Source organism: Cnephaeus nilssonii, assembly GCF_951640355.1.
Source record: "Cnephaeus nilssonii genome assembly, chromosome: 1".
Lineage (NCBI taxonomy): Eukaryota > Metazoa > Chordata > Mammalia > Chiroptera > Vespertilionidae > Cnephaeus > Cnephaeus nilssonii.
Window position 1 is genome coordinate 110,726,420 of NC_137072.1, and position 15,120 is coordinate 110,741,539.

Sequence of the window (15,120 nt, forward strand, 5' to 3'; positions counted from 1 at the left end):
AAATAGGTTATTTTTTTGTAATGGTAGTCAATCTAATCTTATTTTGTTCTTGTTTATTTGTTAAATAGGTGACTGGTATAGTGGCCCTGCAACTGAACTTGATACTGAACCTGATGAGGAATGGGTGAAAAGTAGGAAGGATGAAAGTCGTGCTTTTCAGGAATGGGACGAAGATGCCGATATAGATGAATCTGGTAAGCTCTGTTTGGAAATAAAATTATTACATGGTGCTTTAATAATTACTATTACATTAAATGAGTAAATACATGGTAATGTTTATGTATTTTGTGTTTTCTACAGAAACTTATTTTTAAGCCTACTATTTTTTAAAATTTGAAGGAATAATCAGCAAATTTTAAATGTATTCTGTTTGAAGTAATTTTTTTAGTGTGTATAAGATTGTGTTTTGTATGTTTTTATATTTAAATACCTTAATCAGAAAATGCTGGTTATTCTTCTTATTGAAATAATGTACATTTATGATAATGCTTTGAAGTTTACAATGTGTGTTTTTAAATGTGCTCATTTGGTCATTCAGTAGTATTTATTGAGTCATCTGTGGCCCAGAGGAAGGAGCATGAAGCTGTTGAATCTGTTTTTACTGGACTTTATTGGGGTGACATTGGTTAACATAACTATATTATTAGTTCTATAATACATCATCTGTATATTGTATGTTTACCACCCCAAGTCAAGTCTCCTTCCATCACCATTTATCCCACCTATATGAACCAGTTTTTGCATTTGTAAATAGTTATACTGCTTGCCTCACATGGTTGTAGAATTGTAAAGTAATCTGTAAAAATTCTTTGCAAATGGTTAAGGGACTAGTGTAGTCATTCATTAAGCACTGGAAGAATTCATGGGTGAATAAGACTTTATTTTCTACCCTTAAAGTACTCAGAGGTGAGAACTTAGAATACATGATTCTTAATTCAATGTAAATAATGAAAACTGCATTTTATTTATTTATTTATTTTTTAATATATATTTTATTGACTTTTTACAGAGAGGTAGGGAGAGGGATAGAGAGTTATAAACATCAATGAGAGAGAAACATCCATCAGCTGCCTCCTGCACACGCCCCACTGGGGATGTGCCCGAAACCAAGGTACATGCCCTTGACCGGAATCGAACCTGGGACCCTTGAGTCTGCAGGCCAACGCTCTATCCATTGAGCCAAACCAGTTAGGGCGAAAACTGCATTTTAATAGAGGTGCAGAAATATGCTATTTGGGAAAGGAGAAAAACATAAAGTTTGTCTTAGATATTATTCAGATAATAATTACTAAAAGATGATGAAATAGTAAAAAAATAACAGATAAGATACTGTTCTACTTGGTAAAACTGAACCTGTAGGAAATTTTTATTTATAAGTTGTCCACTTAAAAAATGTAAGCTTGTCTGGCAAAAGAACTAAATGTGGAAAGTAATGACTATAAAGTTAAGCTTTCAGCAGCAAGTTAATTTTTATGAAATGAAGGTGCCACATTTTGGTATAGTTTTGAGCATTTGCAAGGTACAACATAAGGAACAAGGGAGAAAGCGGTCTATTCCAGTTAGATTTGGTGATGTGCTTATCCTGAGCATGGGGTTAATAGTGAACAAAATGGGGAGCGGGGAATTTCTGGCCTTGTTTAGGATAAAATTTGGAGAGGGTAGGCAGATAATAAATGCAGGCAAAAATATATACTATATTAGATAGTTTTCTAATGCTGTGGAGAAAAATAAAAAAGGCAAGAGTGCCAGGAAGAGAGAGAAGAAGTTATGATTTTAAATAGAGTGATTAATTAAGGTCCCCTGAGAAATTTGAGCAAAGACCTCAAGCATGTAAGGTCTTCATGCAGATGTCACCTTAGGGAAAACTTTATTTATCTGTCCTAGAAAATTAATTTAGTTTTAAAGGCTTTAGTTTTAAAGGCTTAAAACTTTAAAACTTTATGTTTAGTTTTAAAGGCTTTACCAAACTGTTTGCTCTTCAACCTTTGAAGATAGCTAAAGTGAAGGCTGTTTCCTATGTATTGAAAGGGAAAAATTAAGGCTGTAAGGTCAAGCCCTTTTTAAGATAATACGTCTGTTCAGTTATTTAGTGGATCTAAGACTAAACTGCCATTTATTTTAGCACTTTTTCAGCTTAGCTGTCCTTACCAGTCTTGTATAGAAGTTAATGTTCTTTGTAGTATGTTTAATTTTTTTTTTAAGATTTCATAGTAAACAATACACATTTAGATGGGGAGGGCAACAGAAAGAAGACTCATTTGTGAATAAAAGTATAGCAGAATAAATAGGTTTAATTAAAAGTCATTTTTTATCCATATATTTTGTCTGGCTAAAGGAAGAATTTAGGATAATATCTGTAAACATGGAACCATTAGTTACAAATTCAGACTTGTTCTTTCTACTTATATTTCTTTTGTCAGCTATATTGTTTTTCGTTTGTTTGTTTTAATGATACTTCCTTAACTTATTCGGTTAATGTATATATATGTGTGTGTGTGTGTGTGTGTGTGTGTGTGTGTGTGTACTAGAGGCTTGTCCCTCAGCCCAGCCTGTACCCTCTCCAATCTGGGACCAGGCGGAAAGCTTGGCTTCCTCTGTTACCTAGGAAACCTTGCTCTCTGTGGCTGTAGCCATCTTGGTTGGGTTAATTTGCATTCTCGCTCTGATTGGATGGTGGGCGTGGCTTGTGGGTGTGTCAGAGGTATGGTCAATTTGCATATTTGTCTATTATTAGGTAGGATATATATATATATATATATATATATATATGTATATATATATATGTGTGTATATATATATATATTTTTAATTGATTTTTATTTAGAGACATTTAAGCTAGGTCTTCGGGTAAGCATAATAACAATAGGACCCTGAGAAAGGTGATAAAATTATTAGTTTATTCTTTTTATTGTAGTGTTTTTTTTCTTATATCAAATTGAAGTTTGCAGTTTTTTGTTGTTGTGTTTGTTGTTACAGTAGTGCATCCTGTTTTAAACATCCAAGTTCTGCAGAAATTATTAAGCAAAAAGCAAAAGCCATGTTCATTTTTAACTTCTTAAAAACCCTAAGGTACTTTACTTTGCTTGATTTATTATGACCAGGCTAACTTAATTGTTTCAAATCTCTTCCAGCTCTATGTCCCTTTTATTTGGGTAAAATAACTAATGTTACTTTTATTATGGTTCATTTTTCTTTTGGTGTCCTATATTCTCTTAAAGAACTCCTAATATTCTTCAAGTATTCAAAGTTTTTTTTTTCTAAAACTGTTTTCAGTGCCTGAAACTGAAGTTATTTTTTTGTTTCCTTTGCTGCCTATCTTGATATCAAAATTACCTTCTATCTTGAAATACCGTATATGAAAAAAACACACCTTCCCTTCATTCTCCTTGTAAATCTTTTATTTTTCTTCTTTCACCTCTTTTTAATTGAAGCCGGACCAGTTAAACATTTAAGTCCTGGGGGAGTGAGACTTTGTCCATTTAAATTGCTTTGCATACATAGGGGAGTTTAAGAGTATTTCATATTTAATGTTGGTGATGCCATGAGTAGCCTAGTTATAATTAGTATATCAAGTTCTTAGACTTTTGAATTCATTTTACAGAAGAGTCTGCAGAGGAATCGATTGCTATCAGCATTGCACAAATGGAAAAACGTTTACTCCATGGCTTAATTCATAATGTTCTGCCATATGTTGGTACTTCTGTAAAAACTCTAGTATTAGCATACAGCTCTGCAGTTTCCAGCAAAATGGTATGTATAAATTAGTACTAGTTGGGTATTAACAAAAACTAGCAATGATCTAAATTTGGTTTGTTTATTCCTGAGTTTAATTAAGGAGAAAATACACCTTACCCATGAGAGTTCCTTCCCATGAGTAGGCATACACTGCTGATGTTTACATGATTTCATTTCAGTTCTCACATTAATCTTCGCATATAGATATCATTGCCTACACATTCTACAAAAGGATGCAGAGACTAGTAGAGGTTAAACAGTTTATTTAGTTTTACAGATGTTAAGTGATGAAGTTCAATTTATATGATTATAGTATGTGAGTCATGGTCAGGTGGCCAATGAGATTAAATCTCTGTTTTATAAAAATGTATCTTGTGACATCCTACATCAGAATCTCCTTGGGTATTCCTTAAAAATGTAAATTTCCTGGGTCTAAACTCACAGCTACTAAAACAGATTTTCTGGGGTTTGAGCCAACATATATATTGGCAATGCAGATTTTAAAAAATATGTATTAAGTTGATTGGGGTGACACTGGTCACCATGAACAGGCAATGCAGATTTGAAGTGATTTTTCCATGCACAAATGTTTGAGAACCTTTGGATTATGTCACTTACTAAAAGTCACCTGCCTCTTGTCTAATGAAAAGTCTGTAGATCTTCATAGTGACTTTTTTCTCCTTTAGGTGAGGCAGATTTTAGAGCTCTGTCCTAATCTGGAGCATCTTGATCTTACCCAAACTGACATTTCAGATGCTGCATTTGACAGGTTAGTTGTTTTTAAATATTTATGATTTATAACTATGAATTTATAGAATTGTTCTGTAGTTCCTTATTTGCCTAATTGTAGTTTAATCATACTATTATTTTTTATTGCCAACTCTGAGTGATAAATGGTTGTAATTTGATAGCACCTCCAGTTCTTTGCCTTTTGTCAGGTTCCAGTTGATCCAAAACTCCAGTCTGCATCATCCTGTCATTTTTATAAACCTGCGCTTTGTCTAGACTTCTGAGCCTTGCTGTGCTCTATTGTTTTTAAGATGTTTTCTATTTTAGTTGGTTCCTAGTAACATTTGGCAAGGTTCCCTCGTACAATTCTTCATATTTATTCTGAAATTGTAACACTTCTTTCAAGGTACACTTTTCACAGATTTTACTTCTTTGGATGCTACCAATTTCCTTCTCCCTCTTCTTCACTTTCCTTTTTTTTTATCCTAGCATTTATATCAGCACCTCTCTTTCCATTTCAGAGGGAGAGGTGTATTCTTCTCTGGTTAAAGCTAATGCTCTGCCATTTCCTAGAGCTTGTTTCTTCTGGATCTTCCTGCATTAATCATTAGTTACTCTCTCTTTTTTTTATGTGTGTACAAGCTCTCATTTACTGGTTACTTTTCAGTAAAATAAACTAGGTCTTCTCCTCTCCTAACCTTCTGTTAGGTTAAGTGCTCTTATTTCCCTTATTGTGTTTTTTTATCTCTAGCATCTAAAATAGTGCCTGACAATATATATTCAGTAAATGTTTGATTATATTGAAGTCTTTCTTTTCTTTTTTATATACTTACATATAGTCAAATGCTTTTGAAGAATTTAACAATATCCACTAATAGTCTTGTACCTTCTTAATTATAGTTGGTCTTGGCTTGGATGCTGCCAGAGTCTTCGGCATCTTGATCTGTCTGGATGTGAAAAAATCACAGATGTGGCTCTAGAGAAGATTTCTAGAGCTCTTGGAATTCTGACATCTCATCAGAGTGGCCTTTTGTCTACAAGCAAAATTACTTCGACTACATGGAAAAATAAAGACATTAACATGCAGTCCACCAAACAGTATGCTTGTTTGCAAGATTTAACTAACAAGGCTATTGGAGAAGAAATAGATAATGAAAACCCCTGGACTAAGCCTGTTTCTTCTGAGAATTTCACTTCTCCTTATGTGTGGATGTTAGATGCTGAAGACCTGGCTGATATTGAAGATGCTGTTGAATGGAGACATAGAAATGTGGAAAGTCTTTGTGTAATGGAAACAGCATCCAACTTGAGTTGTTCCTCCTCTGGCTGTTACAGTAAAGATATTGTTGGACTAAGGACTAGTGTCTGTTGGCAGCAGCATTGTGCTTCTCCAGCCTTTGCATATTGTGGTCATTCATTTTGTTGTACAGGGACAGCTCTAAGAACTATGTCAGCACTCCCAGAGTCTTCTGCATTGTGTGGAAAGGCATCAAGGACTAGCTTGCTTAGGGAAAAGGACTTAATCTACTCTGGGAGTGACAAATCTGATCAAGAGACTGGACGTGTACTTCTGTTTCTCAGTCTATCCGGGTGTTATCAGATCACAGACCATGGTCTCAGGTAAGTAATCAATTGCTAAGTATTAGGAAATGGACATGTTCTCATTCTCAAATGGAATATAAATTTTGAATCTAAGTGTCATGCCTTTTCGCTGGTTTATTTATCCAAGAATTAACCAAGATTTGTCTTACTTTAAAGTGTTGGAACATTATAACTTCAGCATGAAGTTTCATTTCAGTCAGTTCAAATACTTTGTGATATATTGGAAGCACATAAATTTAAAAGTTTTATAAATATTTAGCAAATGCCTACAACACATTTTCTGTGATGTTTTAGTGGATATAAACATGAATAAAATAAGAATTTTTACTTGTAATAGAGAAGAAAATATATCTACCATATTCAGTCTCCTTGTTCTGATTTTCTTTTTTTAACTCAATTTGCTACTTTTTGTGTTTTTAGGGAATTTGTGTATTTTCTCCAGGTTATACAATTTGTTGGCATATAATTTTTTATGGTGCTATTTTATAACCTTTTCTATTTCTGTAAAATTGGTAGTAATGTCCCAGTTCTCATTTCTGACTGATAATTTGAGCCCTCTTTCTTTTTTTCTTAGGCAGTCTTACAAAATGTTTGTCAATTTTATTGACCTTTTCAAAGAACCAATTTGTGGTCTCATTGATTTTTATTTATTTATTATTTTTGTACTAGAGGCCCGGTGCACAAATTTGTGCACAAGTGGGGTCCCTCAGCCTGGCCGGTGATCTGGGCCGATCGGGGCCGGCAGGGGGAGGGACCGTGGGAGGTAGGCTGGCCGCAGGAGGTTTGCTGTGGGAGTGCACTGACCACCAAGGGGCAGCTCCTGCGTTGAGTGTCTGTTCCCTGGTGGTCAGTATGCATCATAGTGACCGGTCGTTCAGTCGTTCAGTTGCTTAGGCTTTTTTATAGATAGATAGATAGATAGATAGATAGATAGATAGATAGATAGATAGATAGATAGATTCTCTATTTAAAAAATTATTTTACTGTAGTCTTTATTATTTCTTTCCTTTACTAGCTTATGTTTGCTCTTTTTCTAATTTATTAAGGTGTTCAGTTAGGTTCAAGATCTTCATGTTTAATGTTGGTGTTTACAACAGTAAATTTTGCTCTTGGCCCTCTTTTTGCTGCATCCCAGCAGCTTTGGTTTGTTGTATTTTTGTTTTTATTCATCTCAGTTGTGTGTGTGTGTGTGTGTGTGTGTGTGTGTGTGTATTTGTGTGGTTTATAATTGTTCTATCTTCTTGGATTAGTGAACCTTATATCAATATGTAATATTTTTCTTTGTCTCTTGTAACCTTTTTTTAAAATTTAAGGTCTCTGTTGTTTGACAATAGGATAGCCACCTGGCTCTCTTTTGGTTACTTTTTGTATGGATTGTGTTTTCTCATGCTTTTACATTTAACCTCTTTTTGTGTTTTTGCATTTAAAGTGAGGTCTCTTATAGATAGCATATTGATGCATCATATTTTTTTAATCCAGTCTGCTAATCTCTGCATTTTAATAGGAGTGTTTGATTTATATTTAAAATTATGTATATGATGTACCATTTGATTCCCTTTTTTCCCCTTTTCTGTATTTTTTTATAGTTTTTTTTTAGTTGTTACCTTGGAGATATAGTTAACAGAATTTAAAACAGCCTACTTTGACAACCAACTTAATTTCAGTTATATACAAACACTCACACAGTTCATTGTATCCCTGCCTAAGGAATGAGGTTAGTTATGTTTTATGGAAATTTTTAATTTTTCTCATTACCAAATGGAAAGGTCTGTTGATAGAGGCCCAGTGTGCCATTGGAATGGAATACTTGTTTACATAGATTAACATATTCTAATAGCTGGATTGCTTCTCTTGCAGGGTTTTGACTCTGGGAGGAGGGCTGCCTTATTTGGAGCACCTTAATCTCTCTGGTTGTCTTACTGTAACTGGTGCAGGCCTGCAGGATTTGGTTTCAGCATGTCCTTCTCTAAATGATGAATACTTTTACTACTGTGACAACATTAACGGTAATGCCTTTTATCAATGAGATAATTTTGAAGGAGTTGATTTTAAAATTTTTAATAATTTGGATCTTTTTTAGGGTTTCTGTTTAGTTTTCTAGATTCTAATTACCAAACTGTTTTATTTTCAGATTTAGTCCTTTATATTTGATAAAATTTAAAAAATTACACGTTTTCCTTAATTAGCTTCTCTAAAAGTAATTTGTTTTACAGATATTTCAAATATCCATTCTGGCATATTTTTGAGTTTGTGGTAGTTTAGTCATATAAAGTTTTGGGTACTTCCTCTAGAATGATATAGCACTCATTAACAATTTGGATGTATTGATGTTCTAGATACAGTGATTTCTTAGGCATGATAGACAGTTTTCTAGTGGGACAAGTTTATAAAATGCAGTAGGAAAAGGACATTGGTAAAGTGAATTCCTCAGGGATCCTGGGTTTGGTTCCAAACAGATCATGGAAGACAGGAGGTAGTGAGAGTGGCTGAGGTGCTTTAGACATGACAAAAATTCTCATAGTGTTTTGAAGATTGATTCCTAAACCTACTTTTAACAATCATCAGGTAAACACTTCTTAATTTTTGTTTTGATTTTTAAGCCTAACCCTACCCTGCAGTGGGCTTATTCCATATGCTTTTGCAAAGTATAGTCAGTGCCCTTTTGAGCATTTGATGATACTCACTTGTAGAGACTGAAATTCCCAGAAGCATACAAAGCTGCTCTTCAATTATTAGTAAACATTTTAGCTTTCTGTATTTATAACTGGAAAAAATTTAGATGGTTCAAATTCTCCTGTGCACCTGTCTTTTTACACCATATACTGTTGTCTGAGCCTGATTCATCTTAAGATGATGGGAAGATCAACTGAGTTTCTCTCAGGCAGAACGGTGGACAGGAGCTAGGAAGGCTAGAGGAGTGGTCTCTTCTTTAATTACATACCAGTAGGCAGAGAAGTTAGCAAATCTGCTATTTTCCTTAAAATATATATGAAGAGACAGGAGATAGCAGCTCTCTTATTTCTGGGATCACACTGGTGATGCAGGAGATGACCTTTCATGTCTTGAAATAGCAACACCAAGTTGGAGCATTTCTTGGCTCTTTGTTGCCTTTGGTGTATAATCAAGGAATGGTGAAAACTTTAGTTGCAACCTGCCAAGTGTACAAGAACAAAGTATGATTGCTATAGTGAAGGACTTGCCTCTTGTATGGATGCAGTGAGTTTGAGAAGGGAGATATTTTTTAAATGTACAGTTATGTTATTGTAGGTACAGTATTGTACTTCCTAAAGTACATAGTATAGGACATACTATGAAATATAATATAAACAATTATTTTTATAAGAAAAACATATGTATGTTGCACTGGAATTGTCCATAATGATTTCAGCATAGGTTATGCTTGTGGGAATGAATCTCACAACCTAATTTATTTGGGCATATAGAAGTTACGGGGTGGGGTAGATTGGTCTCAGTTCATTTTTATGATCTGCCTACTTGCTTTTTGTGTGTAATTTTATAAACTTTTTGAAATAATTTACATGATGGGATAAAAATATTTAAAATATTTTGCTCTTTGTTAGGATGTTAAAATTCCTTTAATCTCAACTGGTTTTGAATATATACATTTTAAAATGTTCCGAAGGAACTGCTACATTTCTTGGTTGAATTTTAGATTTTTTTTTTTTTTTATAAATGAGTGGTAATTTTCAATAAATGAAATTTAATGAAGGCATCTGACTTTGAAAGATGTGGAAGGAAATTAACAGTGCTTATATAATCTAATATTAAGTATCTTTTTACATCTTCTTAAAAGGAGCATGATGTGGGGAAATTGAAACCTTTTAAAGATAATAGGGTGACTTGTCATGTTAATTTGTATTCCAGAATTCCAGCCAGCTGCTCTGATGTAATCTTTTTCTTAAAAATTAGACACGGACAACCTAGAAAGTGTTAGAATAAAGTTACATTGCATCCAGTATTGCAGGATGACAAGATGGTCCAGTATCTTTCACTATAGCCCAACTTGTACAGTAAATAGTTAGTGACTGCTTAGGGGGCCCCTTTTTATTATTATTTTTCAAAGTAGCTAATATGCTTATACATAATCTTAGAACAATAAGGAGCATACTTAGATGACAAATGTTTTAAATATTTGAGAGCAACATTTAATTATAATGTATTTTGTCAAAAGAAAGTTTACATAAATACCAGGTTACTAACTAAAAGAAGTAAATACTAATAAATGATATTCATTATCTAAATAATAAGTGATGAATAAAAGAGAATGATCTGTTTCATAAGCACAGGCAGAGATTTTGCAGAAGGTAATTTAGCAATCAAATATTTAAACAATACCTACTGGGAGACAGACACTGTACTAAACATTGCTATAAAATGCCATTTTTTATTCTTCTGAATGATTCTTCATATTTAAGTTTATTTGATTGATAAAGTTAAGATTTAAATATAAAAGAAGGCTTCTTAGCCATAATATTTAAAAGATGTCATTTAAGAAGTGTTAAGTGGAATTGCATAGTTTTAGAACTCTGAACAATGATAGTAAATAAACTTTTTGTATTGATTTGCATTTCAATATATGTCTAATTTATGAATTAAGATAGATTAGATTATAGTTTTGGAGGTGACAGTCTCAGATGATTTGCTCTCTTATGTTTCTAATTTAAGTTAAAGAGGAATTAAAGGTAAGTGAAGGTAAGTGCAGATATACAGTATAAGTAAGATGTTTAATATCAAGGAAAAACAAATCACTCAATAAAAAGTTTGGGTAAATAACTACAGCTAACATAACATATCGTAGTCATATTTTTTGCCAATGCTGCTTCACTTTTTCTGTTGTCCATTTATTCCCTTTCTGAACAGTCCTTCTGTGATGCTTAAAGGTCTTACTGTTAACATTGCTTACTATTTCCAGGCTTTGGAAATTGTTACTCTACCATTTTCCTACAATATGAGACTAACCCAAGTTAAAGATGGTGGTTGTCTTCATTTTTGCTTTACCCTAGGCCAGTGGTCAGCAAACTCATTAGTCAACAGAGCCAAATATCAACAGGACAACGATTGAAATTTCTTTTGAGAGCCAAATTTTTTAAACTTAAACTTCTTCTAACGCCACTTCTTCAAAATAGACTCGCCCAGGCCGTGGTATTTTGTGGAAGAGCCACACTCAAGGGGCCAAAGAGCCGCATGTGGCTCGCGAGCCGCAGTTTGCCCACCATGGCTCTAGGCCCTCAACAGCGTACAGTCTCTTCATGGATGGCATCGCTTTGATGGATTGTTAGGACCAGACACCTGCTCTGTCATTGACCTTATGATGGGATTGCAGTTACTGTTACAGTTATTGTTTACGTTCCCATATGCTTCCTACCTTAACATTGAAAACACTGACATATTAATTCCCTCTATTTACTCTGTTCACTTAGAATCCCACTGAAACAGATATTCTAGTGAAAATATTTGAAGGAGGGGCACATTTTACACCAGTGTGAGTGAGAACTTTGTTTTGTGATGAATAAGGAGAAGTTGACAATAGGATTAGGTTACTGTCTAGCAAATTTTTTCTCTCACTACTATTCCTACTACCAATCCTGTAGCCTTTAAGAGCAAAGAGTGACCCATTGTGGAGACTGAGGATGCTGGGCCCCTCTGTCTTTTGGGGTGGATGGTAAAAACCGGTGTGGTATTTGGAAAGATAGGGATCTTTAGAATAGCTTCCTCAGTCCAGTTAGCTCCCAAAGGCTCCCCTTTCTTTTCTCCCTTGAAAACCAGTAGCAGACCTCACTTTTCATTGCTTTCAGTCATTGTTTATGATGTTTTTTCTAGGTCACTGTTGAATTCACTATAAAGGCATTGTGGTGAAGTATTTTAGGAAGAATTTTAGTTTGGAGAATTAATGAAGTTTCCATGTCTCTTTCCTTTTATTTCTCCTTTTTTAGAAATTTGGAATAGAATTACATACTGAGAAAATGATAATCAGATACGTTTTTGCCAAACCCATCAGTTCAAGCTTTTCATCACAGGTACTAAGTGTCAGAGCAGGACGATGGATGGGATCTTTTTTTTTTTTTAATATGTTTTTATTCAGAGAGAGGGAAGGGGGAGGGGGGGAAGAGAGAGAGAGAGAGAGAGAGAGAGAGAGAGAGAGAGAGAGAGAGAGAGAGAGAGAAACATTGATCAGAGAGAAACTTTAATTTGTTGTCTCCAGCCCCTACCTGGGATCAAGCCTACAACCCAGGCATGTGCCCTAACCAGGGATTGGGTTTTGAAGAAAGGCACTGGGTGATTGGTAGGCAGGAGAGTAACCATAGGAGGGCGAGGATAGTGAGGCAAGACAAGAAGGGGTGGCATGGAGGGTTGGGTGGTGTTATAATGTAGAAGCTGAAAATGTATCAGCTTCTGGAAAAACAGGTGAAAGATTGACAGTGGGAGAAGGATTTCAAACTATTGGATTCCTTATCTGGGCATTTCTAATACTTGATAATATGTACTAAGAAATTTGATTTTGATTTTGGTTAAGATGACTAACCTTGTGTCTTATTTTAAGGGAAACTAATCCTATCAAAATTCCTACTTTGTGAATTTTAAATTTTGACACATTCAACTTCTCATTTTAAAAATAGAACAGATTTTAATTTTGGTTAAATGAAAATGGGCTTGTGGTAATTCAGTTTTATATTTGAAATAATTTTAGGTTTAAAAAAATTTAGATTTAGAAAAATTTAAACCTATGAATATGGACTGATATAATGAGCATTTGTGTATCACTGACTTCAGCAATTATAAACCTGTGCTCGATATCTTTCATATACCATTGCCCATTTTTATACCTGCTCCCCATGCCCCAGGCACCACATCTATTCTAAAGTTAAACATAAGTGAAAGTAAATGAAATGATAAACTATTGCAGTTCCACATGTTTGTAAAGTTCATTATTTGCTTTTTTTTACTTAAAGATACATTATCATTTCAGTAGTGAAATATATGAACATTGTGCTTCATTGATTATATAGCCTAAGAAATTTGCCCTTTGTATTTTGTATATGCCATTTCAGGGATATGAGGAAAAGTTAAATTCTGGGAAAAAAGTGTGTGCTGCTTGTCCAGTTGCAAGTAGTTATTTTCTTAGGTTGGTATTAGCATACTATGGCCTTTCACAATAGGTCGCTATTTTAAAAAACAAAACAAAGCTAATTTAAAATATGTTTCTGGTTAAGCTAGATGTCAATCCAGAGTACTGAAATATTTCAATTATAACCCTTTGACAAAGTCTATAATAAAATTACATTTCATGTACTTTTCCTATGATCCTTACATATCACAATTGCAAATATTTTGGTTCTGATTGATGATTAAAGAACTATTAACTACTCTTTATTTGTTCACAGTGCAGATATACTGAAAGGCTTCAATTTAGTTAAGACATCCTTTTCCACATTTTCCTGCCTTTATGAAACTGATTAATTCAAAGTAATTAACATTTGAATATGTTCTGTGATACCTCTTTTTGACATTCCCTAATTCACAGCTGTGTTTCCTAATGGTCTTTTTATCTAGTGTTTGAGTAGCATAATGTGACTGTGATAAAATGTCAGCTATTCCACAAGTGTTTTACTGTTCTTTGTAATTGAATCACATTTTTTATGTATTAATATGTTTATTTAGTTAACCACTCATTATGTACTTAATTCTGGAAGATAATTTCACTTAACCCAATCATATGATTTATTTTGGCTGCAGACGTTAGATAAAAATATGATAAACATGTTAAACCTATGTTTACACAGTTTTTAAAATTTTTGGATATAATGTTTATTATAATTGTTTAATATTAGATTCTTTAGCTGATCTATTACAGATAAGGCTGTATTTGCCTTTATTACATTTCCCGTAAGGATGTTCAGAGTATAAGAAAGCTGTTAAGCTAGTCTGTCAGCCTTGTCTGTGGGTTATCTCTTTTTCTTCTTAGATTTTTATTTTGTAAGAATATTGCCAAAATATTATTTTCCTTCTTTCCTTTAGCTTTTGGGCCATGAAGGATACATTAGTTAAAGTCAAACTATTGGCAATGTTTGTGTCAGAATAAATTTTTATACACTCATTGTGAGATTTTACTTCTATGTTATAAATGCATTGCTTGCTGGTAAAAAAAAAAAATCAATGTTTTAAGCTCTCTCATAAAAGCTAGATTATTTTTATGTGATCCTTAAGAAATTCCTCCTTTCACACTTTTCTGTTTTTATACAGGTCCTCATGCTGATACCGCCAGCGGATGCCAGAATTTGCAGTGTGGTTTTCGAGCCTGCTGCCGCTCTGGCGAATGACCCTTGACTTCTGACCTTTGTCTACTTCATTTAGCTGAGCAGGCTTCCTTTCATGCACTTTACTTGTAGCACATTTCTTGTGTTAACCATCCTTTTTGAGTGTGACTTGTTTTGGCCTTATCCTTACAGTCTCAGAAATCTTAAAATTTACCAGTGAATTGTACAGTGTTGTATCTCTTGCAAATCACATTTTTGTTTTAGAAAGGGATTAGGTCTTTTCATGAGGATGAGAACAGTTTTATCAGATTTCTTTTAAATTGAATGCTTTGAAAATAATGTCACTAATGCCTTGCCATTCAAAGTATTTTTTAGATTATTTTGAGTTTTAAACTCAGTGGGGCTTATTGGTTCTCTTTCTATATAAACACTGTACCAAGCTTTGCAGACCTTTCAAAACAAACACTTCTGAAGTTTTATTTTCAAAGACGGCACATTTTGGAAACCAACCTGCTTTCCATAATGTTTCCTTTATTTGAACAATTCTCAGAGGGCCAATTCAAACATACCCACATACAAGATTCTTTAAGATTATAGAATAAATTGGCTTCTTGGCAGTTGCTCAGTGAGCTAGCAAAGCACCAATTTATTTGTATTTGCTTTCTTCAAAGAACCCTAGTTCCTACCACTGTTCCTAAATTGTCAAATTTGGGAGGGATTTTTAAAAATTCTACAATCATTTGAAGAAATGTATAAATAAAATCTACTTTGAGGAGTT

The 15,120-nt window shown here is 33.8% G+C and overlaps 1 protein-coding gene across 1 annotated transcript in view; it reads left to right on the forward strand.

Moving 5' to 3' along the window:
- The window catches only part of FBXL5 (F-box and leucine rich repeat protein 5), a 32,194-nt gene extending 17,074 nt beyond the window's left edge, over positions 1–15,120 (forward strand). The window contains exons 6-11 of the mRNA XM_079793110.1: positions 69–194; positions 3,602–3,750; positions 4,422–4,504; positions 5,365–6,084; positions 7,924–8,072; positions 14,329–15,120. Coding sequence (XP_079649236.1) covers positions 69–194; positions 3,602–3,750; positions 4,422–4,504; positions 5,365–6,084; positions 7,924–8,072; positions 14,329–14,405 — 1,304 coding nt within the window. The 3' untranslated portion in view covers positions 14,406–15,120. The remainder of the gene's footprint in view (positions 1–68; positions 195–3,601; positions 3,751–4,421; positions 4,505–5,364; positions 6,085–7,923; positions 8,073–14,328) is intronic.